Source organism: Fopius arisanus, unplaced genomic scaffold (assembly GCF_000806365.1).
Source record: "Fopius arisanus strain USDA-PBARC FA_bdor unplaced genomic scaffold, ASM80636v1 scaffold00017, whole genome shotgun sequence".
Classification (NCBI taxonomy): Eukaryota; Metazoa; Arthropoda; class Insecta; order Hymenoptera; family Braconidae; genus Fopius; species Fopius arisanus.
The window spans coordinates 1054912-1072511 of record NW_011887756.1 but is presented as its reverse complement, the minus strand read 5'-3'; the positions used below and the strand labels follow the sequence as shown (position 1 = coordinate 1072511).

The 17600-nt window shown below is 32.8% G+C and overlaps 2 protein-coding genes and 1 long non-coding RNA gene across 3 annotated transcripts in view; 2 read left to right on the top strand and 1 right to left on the bottom strand.

Annotated features, from left to right (window-relative positions):
* LOC105263918 (GRAM domain-containing protein 3) overlaps positions 1 to 17600 on the bottom strand; it is a gene marked incomplete in the record, with an annotated part of 50146 nt that overhangs the window by 24448 nt on the left and 8098 nt on the right. The window contains 1 exon segment of the mRNA XM_011300440.1: positions 9610 to 9807. Coding sequence (XP_011298742.1) covers positions 9610 to 9807 — 198 coding nt within the window.
* Positions 10517 to 13356, top strand: LOC105263916 (uncharacterized). Its single transcript, XR_891940.1, has 3 exons — positions 10517 to 10719; positions 11235 to 11750; positions 12705 to 13356. It is a non-coding gene; the product is annotated as an uncharacterized lncRNA (long non-coding RNA).
* LOC105263917 (uncharacterized) lies at positions 14736 to 16528 on the top strand. Its single transcript, XM_011300438.1, has 4 exons — positions 14736 to 14974; positions 15049 to 15231; positions 15305 to 15478; positions 15627 to 16528. The coding sequence occupies exons 1-4, from the start codon at positions 14903 to 14905 to the stop codon at positions 16500 to 16502; spliced, it is 1305 nt and encodes a 434-aa protein (XP_011298740.1). The 5' UTR covers positions 14736 to 14902; the 3' UTR covers positions 16503 to 16528.

The following is a 17600-nucleotide window of genomic DNA, read 5'->3' as shown; positions in this document are numbered from 1 at the left end:
TGTTGTACACGTTTGGAGAAAATTTACTTTAACATCATCTCTTCTAAGATTAGACACGTATTCATTTTAGTTCATTGAATTTGACACGTAATGTGGAATTATACACCTTTTGAGATCAATTCCAGGAATGACTCACGTGATTCTCCGGAGAAAAGTGAGAAGCTCCATCAACTGATCGTGACTCCAACAGATTTCAGGACAAACTGATACCTCAACCGCAGATTCATTCTTTCAATCCTTAATGTTGCGTGATGCTGACAAACTGCGACGATAAAAAATGATTCTATTATGGATTTTAGTGTGGACAAAGGCCACTACGTTCTGTTATTGTTCTGCATTTTGAAGAAGTTTCATGGAATCACCTAAGAGTGTGAACACTTTGATATTGTATGGTCTGATATCAGTAGCCCACAGGTAAACTAGGAGACGTGCATCTTTCTCGAGGCCAGTTTTTACCCCATATCTCAGAATTGAAGAAAAATAACGAATTTCTTGTAGAATGATTTTTTATGGAGAAAAATGAGAGCTACAAAAAAGGTATTCATGGAAATATCGGTATCTATCTTCACTTCCTGGGAATCGGCTGTAAACTGGCCTCGAAAACTTTGAGACAGATATGATTCATTTAAGTGTTATTTTTAATTAAGGAATCGATGAACGTTAATAGATCGCTCTAATGAGAAGTGCACGGTTTGAACATTATAATTATTTCTAGATAATAAATGAGAAATGTTTTGACAGTTTTTAATTGAAATTGAATTTAAACTCACATAATTGAACATTCAGATGACTTTGTTGTAGAAATTTTAGGAAATTTTTAACAGTTCAGAGTTATCCCCTGAAGTATTAGCAAGTAGTAATTTAGGAATGAGTTTTCTGTACGTAAATTCATTTGGAGTGAAATGTCTGGTGTTCGAAAGATAAAATCGCAAAAAAATGTCGCGAAGTGGTGAACTAAGATAAGTACATTTTCTTCGAGGCCAGTTTCTAGCCGATTCCTCGAAATTCAAGAGAGATGCCGATTTTTTCATAAATACCTTTCTTGTAGCTTTCATCTTTTCCTATAAAAGATGTTTATACAAAAAATTCGCAATTTTCCTTCAATTCCGAGATATTGTCTAAAAATTGGCCTCGAAAAAATGAACTCATCCTAATTTATCACTTCACTACTAAAATTATTGGTATTAGACAATTTTTTTCACCATTTAAATTCATTCTCCGACTTTTAATCGAGAATAATGATTTCGTGGATGCGAATCAATATCGAATCGTGTGAAATTCGTTGATAAAAGCATGTGTAATACCGATGGACACATTTTTTTCTCCACATGGAAACCGCAAGATGATCTTGAGAGGTGGTAAATGTTTGAATAAAAAACTGTTATGCATCCAGCATGAGACACCGGCGAGATGTCCACCTTCAGGTCGCATTTCATTACTGGTTTATGTGGATAATCCTGGCAATTTCTTTTTTCCCGAGTTTTTCCGTCGATTGAGAGTCACGGATTCGATTAACTGTTGCGGCATGCAGCAAGTGGCAGCAACATACAATTAATCCGACAGATAACGTGACCCGCAGATATGTCATATGGTACGAGAAACCTCTCGATCCTGAATTTGCGTCATAAGAAAATTACATTTATTCATTTGAATGGATAAGTGAAGATCATTATCGCATTTCGGTGTTATCTATTTCGTTCTGCGTCAGATAATGTTATTATTTATTTTCTTTGTTATTTTTTCGAACTTTGATAATGGATTAACATTAATTCTCCATGCAAAATTGTATATATATATATATAATATACACATTAATCATAAATATATAAAATATATTTGCGGCTAAAAATTCAGTAAGTCACATTTATGTCTCATAATCATTAGTAGATTTTTTTTGGAGAAGATTTAGATGGAATGAATGCATTCTTTTATTTCCAGACCTCTGGAAATTCCTTGGAAAATGTATCAATGATTTATGGAATAAATAATCTATCCAATCAATCGAAATCCTTCAATCCAGTCAATCCAATCTATTTAAAACACAATAAAACGAAAATTGAAATCGTGAACTAATTAGAAATTAATTTTAATTAACAATAAAAAAAACGATTAACAATAAACTTGTTATTTTATCATCAATATGGAGTTAATACTAAAAAATAATCCCTGAAACAATTGCAAATAAATTAAATAAATTAGTAATTATTGGAACGAATGCAACATCAGAATTTTCATAAACTATGAATCTACGGATGTTTAAGGATAACATGGGTAAAACAGGCTGGGCTAACAATGGAAAATAAGTATTGTACAAATTTAATGACAGAGTAAATAGTTTATCAACAAATTGAATACTTTATATGCAAAAAAAGACCTGTTCGTCGTACGTTTATCGCCAAATATCTTCGGTAGAAAACTCGAGGGAATACAAAAAAAAAGTCTCAGCATCTTTCTCCGGACTGACTAGTTCCCAAGATATTTCAACAATACTACGCATGACATTTTCATACTCATCATACTTCATTAAAGATATATAGATAATCGATAATTAAAATTAAACTAGCTAAACCCTCTATTTATTGTTTCTAACGATTATTCTTCCCTCGCCTCTTCGTTTTTATCACGGGATAAATATTATAAAATAAAATAAACTTTGAAGAAAATAAAAGGTGTCAATGCCGAGATACATTCTGTTCAAAGTGAACTTGAAAATGAACTTGAAATTGTACTTGAAATTTAAAAGGAAAAATATTTATTTATTTTCATTTCATGTATAGCTGATTAGGTGTTTTACATATTAATGCTTTGGTAGGCGTAATACAACAAAGAATAAATATATTCCGAGACATAACATCTTAACATCTTAAAACATACTTGAGATTAAAGTTTGAGATAACAAATGTAATTTGCTGACCTCTGAAACTGAAAAATAGCTCTGCAACAATTTATTATTTTAGAGCTAGCATAAATAAAAAGTTCCCGTCAAAAGTATCGATATCTATATGTTATATTATTATAATTGAAATTTTTTGGGAGATTATAAAAGCTGATGCTGATCTAGAACAAAGGAAACAAAATGTCAGCAACGAAGTTGCAAACTAGGATAAGTGCATTTTCTTCGACGGCAGTTTTTACCCAATATCTCGGAATAGAAGGAACACTGCAAATTTTTCGTAGAAACACTTTTCATAGAAAAAGATGAGACCTACAAAAAAGGTATCTATGAAAATTTCGTTATCTTCCATCAATTCCGAGAAATCGGGTAAATACTGATTTTGAAATATTTACTTATCCTAGTTTACACTCTGTGATGGATTTATAATATATCAAAGGAAATATATCGAATTGAATTGAATATTAGCTTATAGGAGAAAAATATAACCTTTATTGCGGTGAAAGAGGTTTGACGAGACTCTGTTGCCCGCATAGAATTATATTTAGCATCTGTTTGTGTTTCAGGGTAGAATGGAAGGGCGAGGCCGGAATCGGGGTTAATTGATTTGAGAGATACGATGAGCGTAAAACGGAACCATGGCTGAATATAATGGTATACAATCGATCGAGTTCATCTCAAAATGAACTCGGTTGAGGCACCTGCTATTATGTTCTATCTATAAAGTCTACATGAGGCATCCCACCCTTCAACCGCTGCATCAACCGCTGCATCAACCCCTGCATCAACCCCTGCCCGAATGAGAAAAGATATAATCCAGAAATTATAACCGAGATCCAGTTTTTTCTGCCAGAATTATATCTTAAATATATCCAACTCATATTATTATTACTTTTGAATATATCTTCAATAATGGGACTGATGAGATATATCTGCATGGGTATACCCAAAATATATCTGGGATAATGCATTTTTTGCCGGAGTGTCTGCGTTATATATCCGGATATAATTGGCAGATATTTCTGGATATATATTTTTTCCGTGTGAGTAAACCTCACATCCGTTCAAGCACACGGTATATATGAGCGAAATATATATTAAATACCGCTGCCCGAATGGGAGAATAATGTTATATATCAGATATCGGTTGAATATATGCAAGCAGATATATTGCACGCACACACTCAGAATATATCTGACCTTTACATGAAATATATTTGTGTTAAAAAATTCAATATTATAATTATTGACATATATATTTTTTCCGTAAGGTACGGTGCGAAAAATCTGACCGGTTAAATGACAGTTAATTAACCCGATTTCAACCGATAATTACCGTCGTTATAAATCTGGTAATTTAGCAACAAAAAATCATAAAAAAATTCTAGATATTTTTTTTTCAATCCACAACTGGTAGAGCAAATCAACTTGAATTATTGAAAGGGTGCGGGTGCCCCTATAAAGTGGACTTTTTGTTGGTAATGAGCAATCAAGTGGTGGGCATTTCCAATTGTTGAAATTGAAGTCAACGCGGAAGTTGGAGATAATGGCCTGAGCTGTTAGTCGCGTGGAAAGTCGTGTCGAGGTCGAATCAATTGTTTCAGTTTTTTTCCTTTATTTCAAGATTAGAATGTTTAGAATGAACTGAGATAAGTCTATTGGATTTCATTGTTGTAGTAAAATAAAATGGATTCATCATTTCCAAAAAGTAACGATTGCTTGATTTTTCCATGGAATACAATTTGACAATGCGGTTTCACATGCGATAGTGATACACATATCTTCATTTTGATTATATCAATTGACCTTGAGATGGAATCAACACGAGTGTCAAATCAGGGAAGATATCGCAGTTGTTTTGATGTGCTAAGAATGACAGTCAGTGTTTTTGTATTATTTTTTATGTTAATACTCGGAAAAATTTGTTTATTGCTCGTTAAAAGTCGATTACTTTTTAAAATAAACCGCGATAATTTGCTCCACCTTTTTTTATTCATTTAAATAATTTGATTAATAATTTAATTAAGAAAAATGGACGCATTAAAAAAATTATACATTTCTGCAATCAAATCGTGTTCAGATGATTTTATTTTCGTTCCTTTCATTCATAATTTTCGCTTATTTTTTCCGCTTGAATAATTATCCAGAGAGTTCACTCGAGGTCATAACTAGCATAATCATCTTCTAGAAAAAATATAATTATCATGTAAAGTCTAATATTGGTTTCCTAGAGATAATTGAGTACTTCTTTTCAGTAAATAATTTTTGTTTTCTTTTCTTCGCTGTTTTCATCGCGATTGAACGAAAATAGGAATTTTTTATGTAAACATGTTTTGTAGATAAAGGTGTGCGCGACAAAAAAGATATTCATGAAAATATCGTTATGTGTCTTCCGTCGCGAGATATTCACTGAAACCTGTTATCAAAAAAATGCACATCCTAGTTTTTTACACCGCAAGAGAATTTTAATTAATAAAACAAACAGACCCGGACAAAACGGGACGCCGAGGCAAAATGGGACTCATGATAAAATGGAATGCGAGTACAATGAGATTAATGGGGAGGTACAATGGCAGAGGGGAAATTATTAATCGTAAGAATCCATTATTCAACATTTCAATTTGTCCAGAATTTCATTACACTTGACTGTTAAAAAAAATGTTAAATTTTCATACAAAGAATTTCACAATCAGAAGTAAAAAATGAGCGATTCAAGGTAGTTGGCATATTTTTTGAGAATGTTGAAAAGTGAAAGGAATAAGAAAACCACAGTATAATTATAAGAAAAAATTAAATTCGCAAAAAACAGTGGGACACTTTTAGACTGTCACCAACATTTTTTGATGAAGAAAAGAAATGACTGGGAACGAATTAAAAACACTTTTCCCCAAGTGTCCCATATTGCCTGGGTATCCCGTAGACGACCCTCAATAAAAATACAATGAAACTTTCGATGTTCATTTAGCGAATTAACCACGATATCGCACTTATATTTTATAATTGAACGTGGGAAACCTTTGAAACTTGAGTGAGAGCTCACATGAATCCTCCAAACAAGAGTCATGCTATCCTAGACTAAATAGAGACCTTCCACCATAATCTAGTTCTAACTTTCTACCCTGTTTTGCTCTTTGTCTTTGTACTTACCAAGACTCTCGAGCCTTTTTCAGAATTCTGCTAGCAGAGTTCATCGGCAGTGAAAATCGGCGACGAACATCGCAGTGAAAATGGGAATTCATCCCGAAGACATCCGTCATGTTCATAATTTTCAACGATTTGTGTAATTTTCACTCTGATAAAAGAATTTTACTAGTCTCTTCTCACTGATTATTCAACGTACATTAACACTGACATGAAGAAATTAGAGCGTGGAAGCAATGGATACCGCGATAGAGGTGAAAAGAAATTCAATTGAGAAAAATGAAAATGGGTTTTAGAAAAAAATTGAGGCTTTCCACATTTTCTTTTGTGATTTTAAATTGATTATTATCGACTCAAAATCTAATCGTTCATTTGTAAAAAAATAGCACGCCTCATCAATTCCAATATTTTTTATATTTATATTGATTTAAATATTTATTATTTTACGCAGCAGAATGAATGACAACAAAGAAGAATCGATATTTCAGTGATTCGATTGATTGACTGAAGATTTATAAATATTTTTTATCTCCCCCTTATTAATTAGAAACTCGCACTCACTCCGCAATTAAAATCTTTTTTAATGAAAGTAAATGAAAGAAGAAAATGAGAAATATTAAATATAAAAAATATCAGAAAAACTAGTCTTTAAATAAATAATCGTGAAAAACTCGAAATATCGATAATTTAGTGCTCAATATATTCTTTCACTTTTGTTGATGAACAAAATGTGGAAAATCAACAAATTTTTTTTGTCAATTAACTTGAGGATTAACAAATAATTTTTATCACTCCACTTGTTTATTGTAGAATTCCGCCCACTCAATGCACCATCGACAAAGTTTTGCCAACAACTGTTTGTAGTTAATTGTCACACGACTGATTGTGAGTCAATAACACGCCACATGGAAACACATTCTCTATATCAGACACCACTTCTCACTCTCATGTTTCCCTTTGCCGTTTTTAATTACCTCCGAGGAGCAAGAGCTAATTGCAAGGTGTGTATGCCTCTGGAATGAACCGAGATCTTATATCTTCTGAAGTTTGAGGTGTCACTATAACTCGCGACCTTATCAAACACCAAATACTGTCTTATCAATCGTCTATTCGGTCATGAGAATTTCTATTATTAATGCAGACAAGAATAGAAATTACCCCAGAGTCAGAGCAACACCCAGCACTAGTAGATCCCATAGAATAACTTAAAATTGTGTTTTAAAAATAATTTTAAGTCTTCAACGTTTTATCATTATCCATGGGCCAGTAGCAGCTGTTTCTTGTGATTAGGATTATCTTTCATATTCTGATATTTAATAGCTCTTACATTTCAGAGGATTACTTGAATTTTCTACATGTTTCGTTAATATTTTTACTCAGGGGTTTACTAAAAAATTTATGTTTTTTCTGTGGACCGTAAATCTTAGGAGTTTAATTCACCAAACGTGTTATCGGTATGACTCTATTCAGAATTCGTGATATGTTATCAATTATCTAATTTTTAGTGTGAATTTCCATTTTTCAAGGAAATAAAAAACCATTTATTTTTCGTGAAAAATATATTAAAGATAAAAATGTAAGAAAAAAACTCACATTATTGTTTAGTTATTAATTAACAATTATTCGAGGGACGAATGACATTATTGGAGTTTCATCCTGAGATGAATAATATTTTCCATATTAAAAAAATTATAAACAATTCGTGTAGCCGTGAAGTAGAAAGTATTTTGCCATCTTTTTCATTGAATATCAGAGTGAAAATAATTGCTAATTGTACAAATTACAATATATAAACGTAATTTATGTCTAAACCCCAAAATTAACTTCCAATTTCATACAAAATTATTCCAGTTCAATTGAATGATTGTACAATATTGTATTAAATTTTTCTGAACCTCTAATAAAGCCCTAATACAATTTATTGTTCTACCATCCTTCCATTTTTAAATGAATGTTCTTTTACAGTCATTGCGATAAAAATAATGTCCTCAAATTTATTTGATGACAGAAAAATTTTTGGGTGCTAAGAAAAATTATCCAAAAGGTTTCCAAACTCTTACGATTATTGTCGGATAAATAGTAAGAAGATAAGGAAAACATTACAATAATCTTTCATTTTCCGTTATTCGATGACGCAAGTACTTGAAAAAAGACTAGATAAAATTCATCGGACAAGTCATAAATTTGACGCGTTTCTTCATTTATTTTAGCGATATCAATCGTTTATTGAGGCGAAAGAACTCATTCTTCCAGACATCATCATATCGCTAAGGAATTCTAGCCGTCGAAGACAGTTTAAAGACCTTTATAATTCCTTAGCCTTAACTAACGCGATTTCTCACCTTGAAAACTGGTTTTTTCGTTTTTTGTGGGTTTTAGAGGTGGAGTAATTGGTCAACGGAATTTTCCATCGAAAATTGTCCGTAAATCCCAAACCAATTGAAATCTCTTGCGTCATAACTTCGCGATTTTGCAGAAATCATAAAAAATGGAATCAAAAAATTTGTACATTCAAAAATCGCGCTGTGTAAATCTTTGAATACAATTATTATTATCTTCTTCAATTAGCGCATTTTTAATTACTCCCACGTTATTTGTCATTTATAAAATTAATTTTTAATTACAGGACTACGAAACGGATGAAATTTAGATCCTGAATACGGATTTTTTAATTTTATTTTTCTATTGTCCAAGATTTTCAATGAATTGTTATATTTGTTCATCTCTTGGGTAGTAAATCAGACAATTCTTCCGATATCTAATCAAATCACTCGCAACTCTTCATGCTCACTCATCTAAAGCCTCCGTTCTTCGAAAATAACTCTTATCGGTAACGTCTTATCACTTGATCACGAGTTCAATAAATCAGTAGACAAGCCATAAAAGAACAACATTATTTTTCTACAGCTTCTCTTGCTAAATGTTGGATTTTCACGGGTTGAATTTTTGGTTTTCACTTGTGTAATTTTTTATAAAACAGAATTTCTGTTTGTGTTTTAAATAAATTTTTATATTTATGAGGAATCCACGTATTTTTACAATTTTTCAAAGTTTAAAATCGTAAATTTAATTCATTTCTTTTTGTTTTTCCAAGCTTAATTTATTGATTTATTATTTGTAAATATTTTATTTAATTTTACCGGGAATGTCCATGCTGGCCCGTTTAATGAAAATGTTTTAACAAAAAAATAGTCAAGAAAATCTCGTAATTAACTCTTTTAATTAGAGACCCTCCCGTTTTTTATATTTACAAATTTTTCTCCTCATTTTTTATAAAGATGTAGGGGCGGAGTAATTTATGCGTTGGTGCGTGTTTAAATTTCATATTTAATTAATTAACGCGGAGTTTTAATTCTCTATACTAAATTCAATTGATAAATTCTTAAACAATGATAAAGATCTGATTTCTTGCACGAATCACAAATTAATTAATAGTCTCGACCAGTCAATTCGGGACCATTGAAATTAAAAACGTTTGAATTGTGATTTTAATTCTAATTGAATAGAATGTTCAAATTTTTTAGGGTAATGATAATTGTTATGTTAATTAGTAATTTTGGTGAAGTATGACTTACCCGTTAATGTTGGGAGTCTCAGATCCTGTGGGAGCTGATACCTGAACCTTTGGTAGTCCATATCCCTCGGCTGGATGACCACCACCACCAGCTGGGTGGCCATGACCCTCGCGTTGGTAACGGCCTTGATGATACGGAATGGAGTCATCACTGTCACTACTGTGTGGATGATGCTCCGAACCAACTCCTCCACGAGGTCTGAAACATTTCAATACTGTCACAAAAAAAACACTCCAAATTTCACATTAAAAACAAATTAACGTTTACTAAAATCCGAATTTCCAAAATGAAATTAAAAATAAAAACAAATTAATTAATCGTATTGAATTGTCAAAATTAACGGCAAGTTTTACGAACGATCTGATCTCAAATGGAATTAACAATATCACTCCTTAATATTAAAAATTTCGCTGTAATAATTACTGAAAATTGAATGAAATTAATATAATGAATAATTAATTAATTAGTTTCTTCAATAAAAAATGTCGTTTTGTGATGATTAGCGTTTGTTACTTCACCACTCATTAATGGTTCCACTAATTTTTATATTAATTGTTGTCGAGTTACAAAATCCAAGTGATAATTAATCACTTATAGGAAAAAAATCTAATTAATTATATTCACGAGTGGACGCGTTCTAACTGGTGGCTCTCCATTATCTTATCAACAAGATTATTTATTACTTGCAATGTGTTTTTCCTTTATCTGGTGTAGGTTGACAAAGTGTCAGTAAATATTGTCCAGGCACATTCTTTCCACTGTATATCATCAATATTCAATGATTCTGTGGGGAAATAGCAGGACGTCATAAAGTCATGAATACAACGTGATTTCTGTATTAATAATTGAATTGTTCCTAGGGGGAATCACCACATTATATTTTTTGTATTTCACTCAATCTCCAATGAGCACATCTCGTCGTGTTTTTTGACTACACAGAGAATCCTCTAAAAAATTTCATGAATCCTCATTATTCAATTAAACATTGTGAATTCATAAGGATCATTGGTGGTAATAAATAAATAAATGGACGAATAAGATAATTGTTGCCATGGAACTTCTTGAAGAATCAGAAGCAAACGGTTTTAATTTGTTTTCTAGGCTTGGAAGGTAAATTTCAGAAGAGTAATTAACTGGTTGAACAATAAATATTCGTATTAGTATGAAAATTGAATTAATTAATTAATTCCATTGAAATAATTGAAATAATTATTTAGTTAATTGAATACAAAAGCCTTGCAGAACATGACGAAGAAAATTCTAAAACGTTTATAATTAAATAACAAACTTTCAAAATTATTCTGTAAAATTCAAATTGACACATCAAATTAGTCTGAATATTTATATACAGATTGGTTATTGAAACGATTGATCAAAAACCAAAAAAAAAAAAAGAAAAGTGATTGTCCTCGAAAATTGCTGAGCCAGTTGAAAAAAAAAAATGATGATTGCAAATAATTTATCCATACTAAAATTACTTCACAAAACGCAAACCCCAGACGATGAATGAAAACAGGCAATTTGGTAATTGCTAACTCTATTGATTCTTAAATTGGACTTCCGGTCCACATCTGCTTGGGAATCTTCCATAAATATTTGATGATTGATTTGTATTTACATTTTAGAAACGTCAGGCGCACTGAGCAATTGCCTAGCAGCGATCATCCCGAGAAAATGTCAATCAGAAAATTCCAGAACGAAAGAATTAACACAGCACCTCCAGAGCACCACAGCCTGACTCAATTACTCGGCTGATTTTTCCGCAGAGAATAAAGTATCCAGGGACAATGGAGACCCTGTAATATCTCCACTGAAGGCTTCACTACATCAATACTCCACGCAGGTGCCTCCAGGTCACCAGAAGCCTTAGAACCCCTCGAATTACGTGAATAATAGAAAATATTACGAGGAATGCACTTGAACGTTGGAGATACACTGAGCAAACCGGTGGTTCTGGTTGTAAATATAAAAACACCGTGCACTTGTGGACCTCCTGATAAGATGGAGGGGATATACCCAGCAACAGCTGGAGGAAGTCACTGATCAGCTGTTTAGTGTGTGTAAACACCTTTTCAATACGTGAGATACACTGAGAGGAGGAAGTTCCTTTCACAGGAGGCTTCACTCAAAAATAAAAATCGGTACCTTTGTTTTTTTTAATAAGCTTCTGGACCCGATTTTTGGGCCCCTTCAGCTACAAACAGACAAGATATTAAAATTAAAGCATAAAGCAATTAGAGAATATTAATTAAAGCTTGAGATTAAAATATAGAATAGTATGTGAGCTGGAATTGAAGGGATTATGCGTTTTGCACATAGTATATAATATTGTCATGAGTAATTGTCATTGTGTGAGAGGATTCATTTCAAATCTGAATTTCAGTTTTTTTGAGAAATTTTAAGAGGTCAGTAGTGAAGTGTTAAACTAGAATAAGAGGATTGTTCTCGGGGCCAGTTTTCAACTAATATCTCGGAATTGAAGGCACATGACGAATTTTTTGCAGAAATATTTTTTGTAGAAAAAAATGAGAGCGACAAAAAAGGTATTCATGAAAAAATCGCCATGTCTCTTCAATTTCGAGGGATCGGCTGAAAACTGGCATCGAAAAAAATGGACTTATCGTAGTTTACCACTTCACATCAGGAACATTCTCTTGGCAATTAAAAAAATTGTGAATTTCATATCCCCAAAGAATTCTTCCAATAGCACGCGATTTTCGTGGGCCAAAAACTTTTTTATTGGCAGTCGTCTCTCTTAAATGTTAAATCTCCGAATATATTGTTACCAAAATTTATTGTTTATTAAAAGAACTTTTTATCAATCCTTTTCATACGAATCTGAATTATTGGACACGAAGAATTTTAATTTGTTCACTTTTTAAAATTTTTAAATTTATTTAACAAGCAATAAAACCTGAAGAATTTTACTGTAGTGCATTGAATTTCTATAAAATTCAAGAAAAGTTATTTAATATATTATTTAATAGTATAAAGCTCGATTTATACTGAAGTTATTATATTGAACAAAAACTCATGATTTTTGTAATGTCGACTAGATTAATTGCTGAAGATAATTGGACGTTAATTCACTCTAGTTATTCGCTCTGATGCATTCTTGGGGATTTCATGCAGAAGATTATTACTTCAGTCTACAGCATCAATGTGCAAATGATCCAACTTTTTATGAAATATAACGTCAGTGCCAACTTTGTAATCAATCCATCAAATCAAACGTCATTTGAGTTGATGTTAATGAAAAAATTCATAATCTGAAGAAAACAGATCGTTCATCTATTGCAAAATTGGCCGATTGGAAATAAAAAATAATAACACCAGAAACCATTCATTATAAGATGTACATGGAGAGATAAATGATTCAATAAGAATCACCAGCAAAAAAATAGAAATTACGTTTCGGAATGTAATCAATGAGCGAGGGAAGATTCAATAAAGAGTGTGAGACGGAACTGGAATCGCACGAATCGTCACGTAAATTCTACGATTCGTTTCGTCAAAATTGACCAGTCGTCTGATGACTCATCATTGTGGAAACAACAAGTCATTCTGTCATTTTTCCACAATGATATTGATGAATTTAGCGAAACAACAGGTGGAAATAATTCACCAGGAAATTTCATTAAAGTATTCGTGAATTGTATTAAATTATTTGTGCAAAGATTCAATTCATAATTTAGATCTGGATAAAATGTAAAAGGAGAAGTTCAATTAAAAAAAGTTCAAATAAAATTCTGACTTATTATTATTATTACTATTATTCTTATTTATTTATTGCAGACAGTACTATTGGTGTCAGTGAATTTTCATTAAGACGGATCTTTATCTTTTGTGAATGAATTTTATTCTTCATTGAGAACAATGAGATTGAACCGTCAACTTATTTAATTTTAGTACATCACTTCTAATGGATCACTTGACCATAAGGTGCAGTCAATTGGTCGCTACCAAATCAGCGATGATTGATCAAATATCGATCGATCATTCATTAATCAGTCACTGATTAATCGGTCATCGACAGAAAGTGCATTATTTCTGTTTCTAATAAATTTATTATATATTTCCGTGTGAATTATTATTTGTATTGATTCAATTAATTATTCTATCTACACGGAGAGAAATATTTAGTAAAAATTACGGAACTTTCAGTTCACTTACCGATTACGGAGTTGATTCGAAAAATTTAAGTGACGGTATCGTTATTTTTCACCGATAATTCAGATAAAAATTACGGAACACCGCGGAAAAATTCCGTGACTTTAGATAAAAATTACGTGACAGTTCCGTAAAATTTCCGACAACCACATTTCGCTCCAGAATTACGGAAAATACACGTAATTTTTATTGAATATTTCTCTCAGTGTACTCTTTACTGATGTTCATAGTAATATAATGTTAATGTAAATTGTTAATTCTGCCGATCTGTAAAATCAACGAAATCGGAGTGAGAACCGAAAGATTAGAAATATAAAGACCTAATTATATTAGAAATTTTCTAATATAATTAGAAAATTTCTAATGAATCATTAACATTTACCTGGAGACTAGAAAATTTGAAGAAAAAAGTTTGTGATGGTCTTGAGTGTCGGAGTGGCGAAGACAAAGGACAATGATCAGTCATCAACCGAAACTGACAGATTCAGAGACGAAAGAAATATGCAAAATCGTTATCACCCCATTATCTTGGACTATTAACGTTGATAAAACTCATGAATACTTAATCACTCTCAAATAAAGAACTCGCGAATAAAAGTAATAAATCGCGTACCTTTTTAATTAAAAGATTTCACCAATTGATAGAATTCATTCGTTCAATCATTTGATTAGAATTATATAATTAATTGATCAGTAGCTTCATCTACGCAGTCATAAAATCTCCATTCCCTGAAATCCGTGGAGATATATAATTTCTATTAGTACAACGTCATGATCGACAAGCCACAGTCAAATATTAGTGGAGAAATGTTATCATCGTCAAATTAAATTAACCCAATTTCACGAGCATGTGGTATTATCTCGACCCCTTCTTTATACCGACGAAAGAAGGAGAGAAATAATAAATAGATGAATTTAGAGGTGAAATGACTATCCAAGATTAATATTACCTCGGAGAAATATTCCACATGCCCTGACTGTTGACATTTCATTTTTTGTCTCATTAAACTTTTGATGGGTCTCGTAATTAATATAATTATCAGCATGATCTCCATTAAATTGTGTACTTAGAACGAAGAAAGTGGGGTGAAGACTTTCTATATAAGAATCTCCAAAATTATCAATGATCATTATCAACGATAAAATGCAGTTCTATGTACTGCTCGCTGCTTTCGCAGCTTTTTCCATCAGCCAGGTGAGTTACTTTTCGATTTTTTACTGTTGAATTTTTCTTTCCTGATCCTTTCTGGTTTCTATTTAAAATTTTAGACCGATGCGGTGATTGACAGAATGGTGGACTGGGTAAAGGATACTATTAATGAAACTGAAATATCTCTAGATGAATACAGTACTGCTCAGCTAGACAATACCTATCGGATCTTTACAGATTATCACGATAATCTGAAATCAAATGCATCTGCCAGTATTGAATACCAAAACCAACCGGTTGCAGTAAGTTTTAAGGAAAAGACCATTTGGGAACTACAGTATAAATATTAATGTGTATATTCACTTGTCACGTTAGGAAGATTTTACAGCAGCTGCAGCAGCCGGAAAAGACGTGGACAAATGTCGTAGGTCTTTAGATGAAACATTAAAGTCTTCTTTGGCAAAGCAGATCTCGAAAATCGATCGATGCTTCCGCAAATATGTGTTTGATTTTAAATACCTGGAAGACGAGATCAATCAGTTACATACCGTGAGTAATTAATTTGAATAAACGAATGCACAGTGGATGCTGTGTGTATTATTTTGATTGGATTTAACAGACTAGATTAGATGATTCAAAACAAGAAGTGCAATTACGCATACAGTACTTGATCGACGCACATCATTTTTGTTTCCAGAAAGGCAAGGAGTTACAGGAAAATCTGAATGAAATCCTCGAGATATGTGAAGAGAAACCGTCTAGACAATTGTGTCTTTCTGTGCGTATACCACGAGTCAAGCTTTCTGTTATAACTTGGAAAAGCCGAGTGGGAAGAGCGCACAGAACAGACGAAAGACTGACGTATACCGCCGATAAGAAAATTCCAAAATGCGTAAATCCATTGTTGATTGAATTCAAACAGAAGTTACGAGCAATTAATATTGGTGCGAAGCGGTGTATCGCTGGTTCAGCTGTGATATCTACAACCACCATTGCACCAGCAGCCACAGAGAAATCTAAGGCCCCAGAGGAAATTGTTGTTACAGAGAAGTCTGTAGCAACTGTGAAACCTATCGTACCTGAGGTACCTGCAGTTACTCAAAAATCTGTCGTCACTGAGAAATCTGCAGCCACAGGAGAATCCGTTGTCACGGAGAAATCTACAGTCACGGCTGAACCTGCTGTTACAGATAAATCTGCAGCCGCAGCAGAATCTGCTGTTACAGATAAATCTGCAGCCGCAGCAGAACCTGTTGTTACAGATAAATCTGCAGCCGCAGCAGAATCTGCTGTTACGGATAAATCTGCAGCCGCAGCAGGACCTGTTGTCACGGAGAAATCTGCAGTCACAGTAGAACCCGCGGTTACAGATAAATCTGCAGCCACACCAGCACCCGTTGTTACGGAGAAATCTGTAGTCACCCCAGAACCTGTGGTTGCAGATAAATCTGCAGCCGCAGCAGAATCTGTTGTTACAGATAAATCTGCAGCCGCAGTAGAATCTGTTGTTACAGATAAATCTGCAGCCACACCAGATTCTGTTACAGATAAATCTCCAGTCAAAGCAAAATAGATAGTACAATTAAGAAAAAAATCACTGTTGTCACCACTCCATTGAATAAATAAAAAATTATTATTTTTAAATGTGCAATATTGTTCTCTCTCAAGCCTATCCAAATAGACTCAATCAATGAGTGTTAATCTTCCGACTTCTCACTTTATTAATTCTTAACTAATTAATTAATCCTTTTATTGCAACGAAAAATGGAGTGGTCATGCAATTCCGTCGTAGATATTCCAACAATATTTTTGAACAATTTTTTATGCAATAAAAGTGGCAATAGAAATGAAATTTCGGTTTGTCGCGACATATCAACAAAATAATTCCATGACATGTCATTTTTTCATTGACAGGGAACATGTGACATTTTTCTTATAGAATGATTATATCCTTGCTGTGAAAAATCAATTTATTTATTTATTTGTTAAAGATGATAAAATCACCTGCGGTGGGTGGCGTTATCGTAATTGGCAGTCCAGTACAGGGGCGCCACTGTCCTGCCTCAATTCTCTGCTCACAGCAGGCACATAAATACCGCAATAAAATCCAAACACTTGTCCCCTATTCCCAAAATCCTCTGTTATCAACAGTCAAAATCTCAGGACACAATCATCATTCGATATTCATCGAGACAAATAAATTCTTCCCCATTAAATCCTTCCCCCACTCTAGACTGAGAACTTCATTAACGACCCAATGACACAAGAGACAGGAAGACAACCGGAAGTCAAGATACAGAACTTATCAAGGTCAAAAAAAAAAAATGGAAATAAAGCAATTCCGAATTTTTCTCTTTTTTAATAAAAAATATTTTTCACTCCTGATCCCTCATTCTACTAGAAAAATCAACCAGAATCACCTTCACATTTTTACCTGCCCCACGATATTATTTTATGCGGTTTGAGGTTGAATTTTTGAATTTCAATTGTGGGGAATGTTTTTTTTTTTTATCCGAAAAAATTACGTTAAATCGAACCGAACTGTGGAATGCCTCTGGCCTGTGGACAGACTCTCGGCATTCAAGAGAGTTGCTTCTCTCACTTTATCATAGAGATTTGTCTCGTTCTAATGTACATGTTGTAGAAACTAACACTTGGATAAGGATTGTAT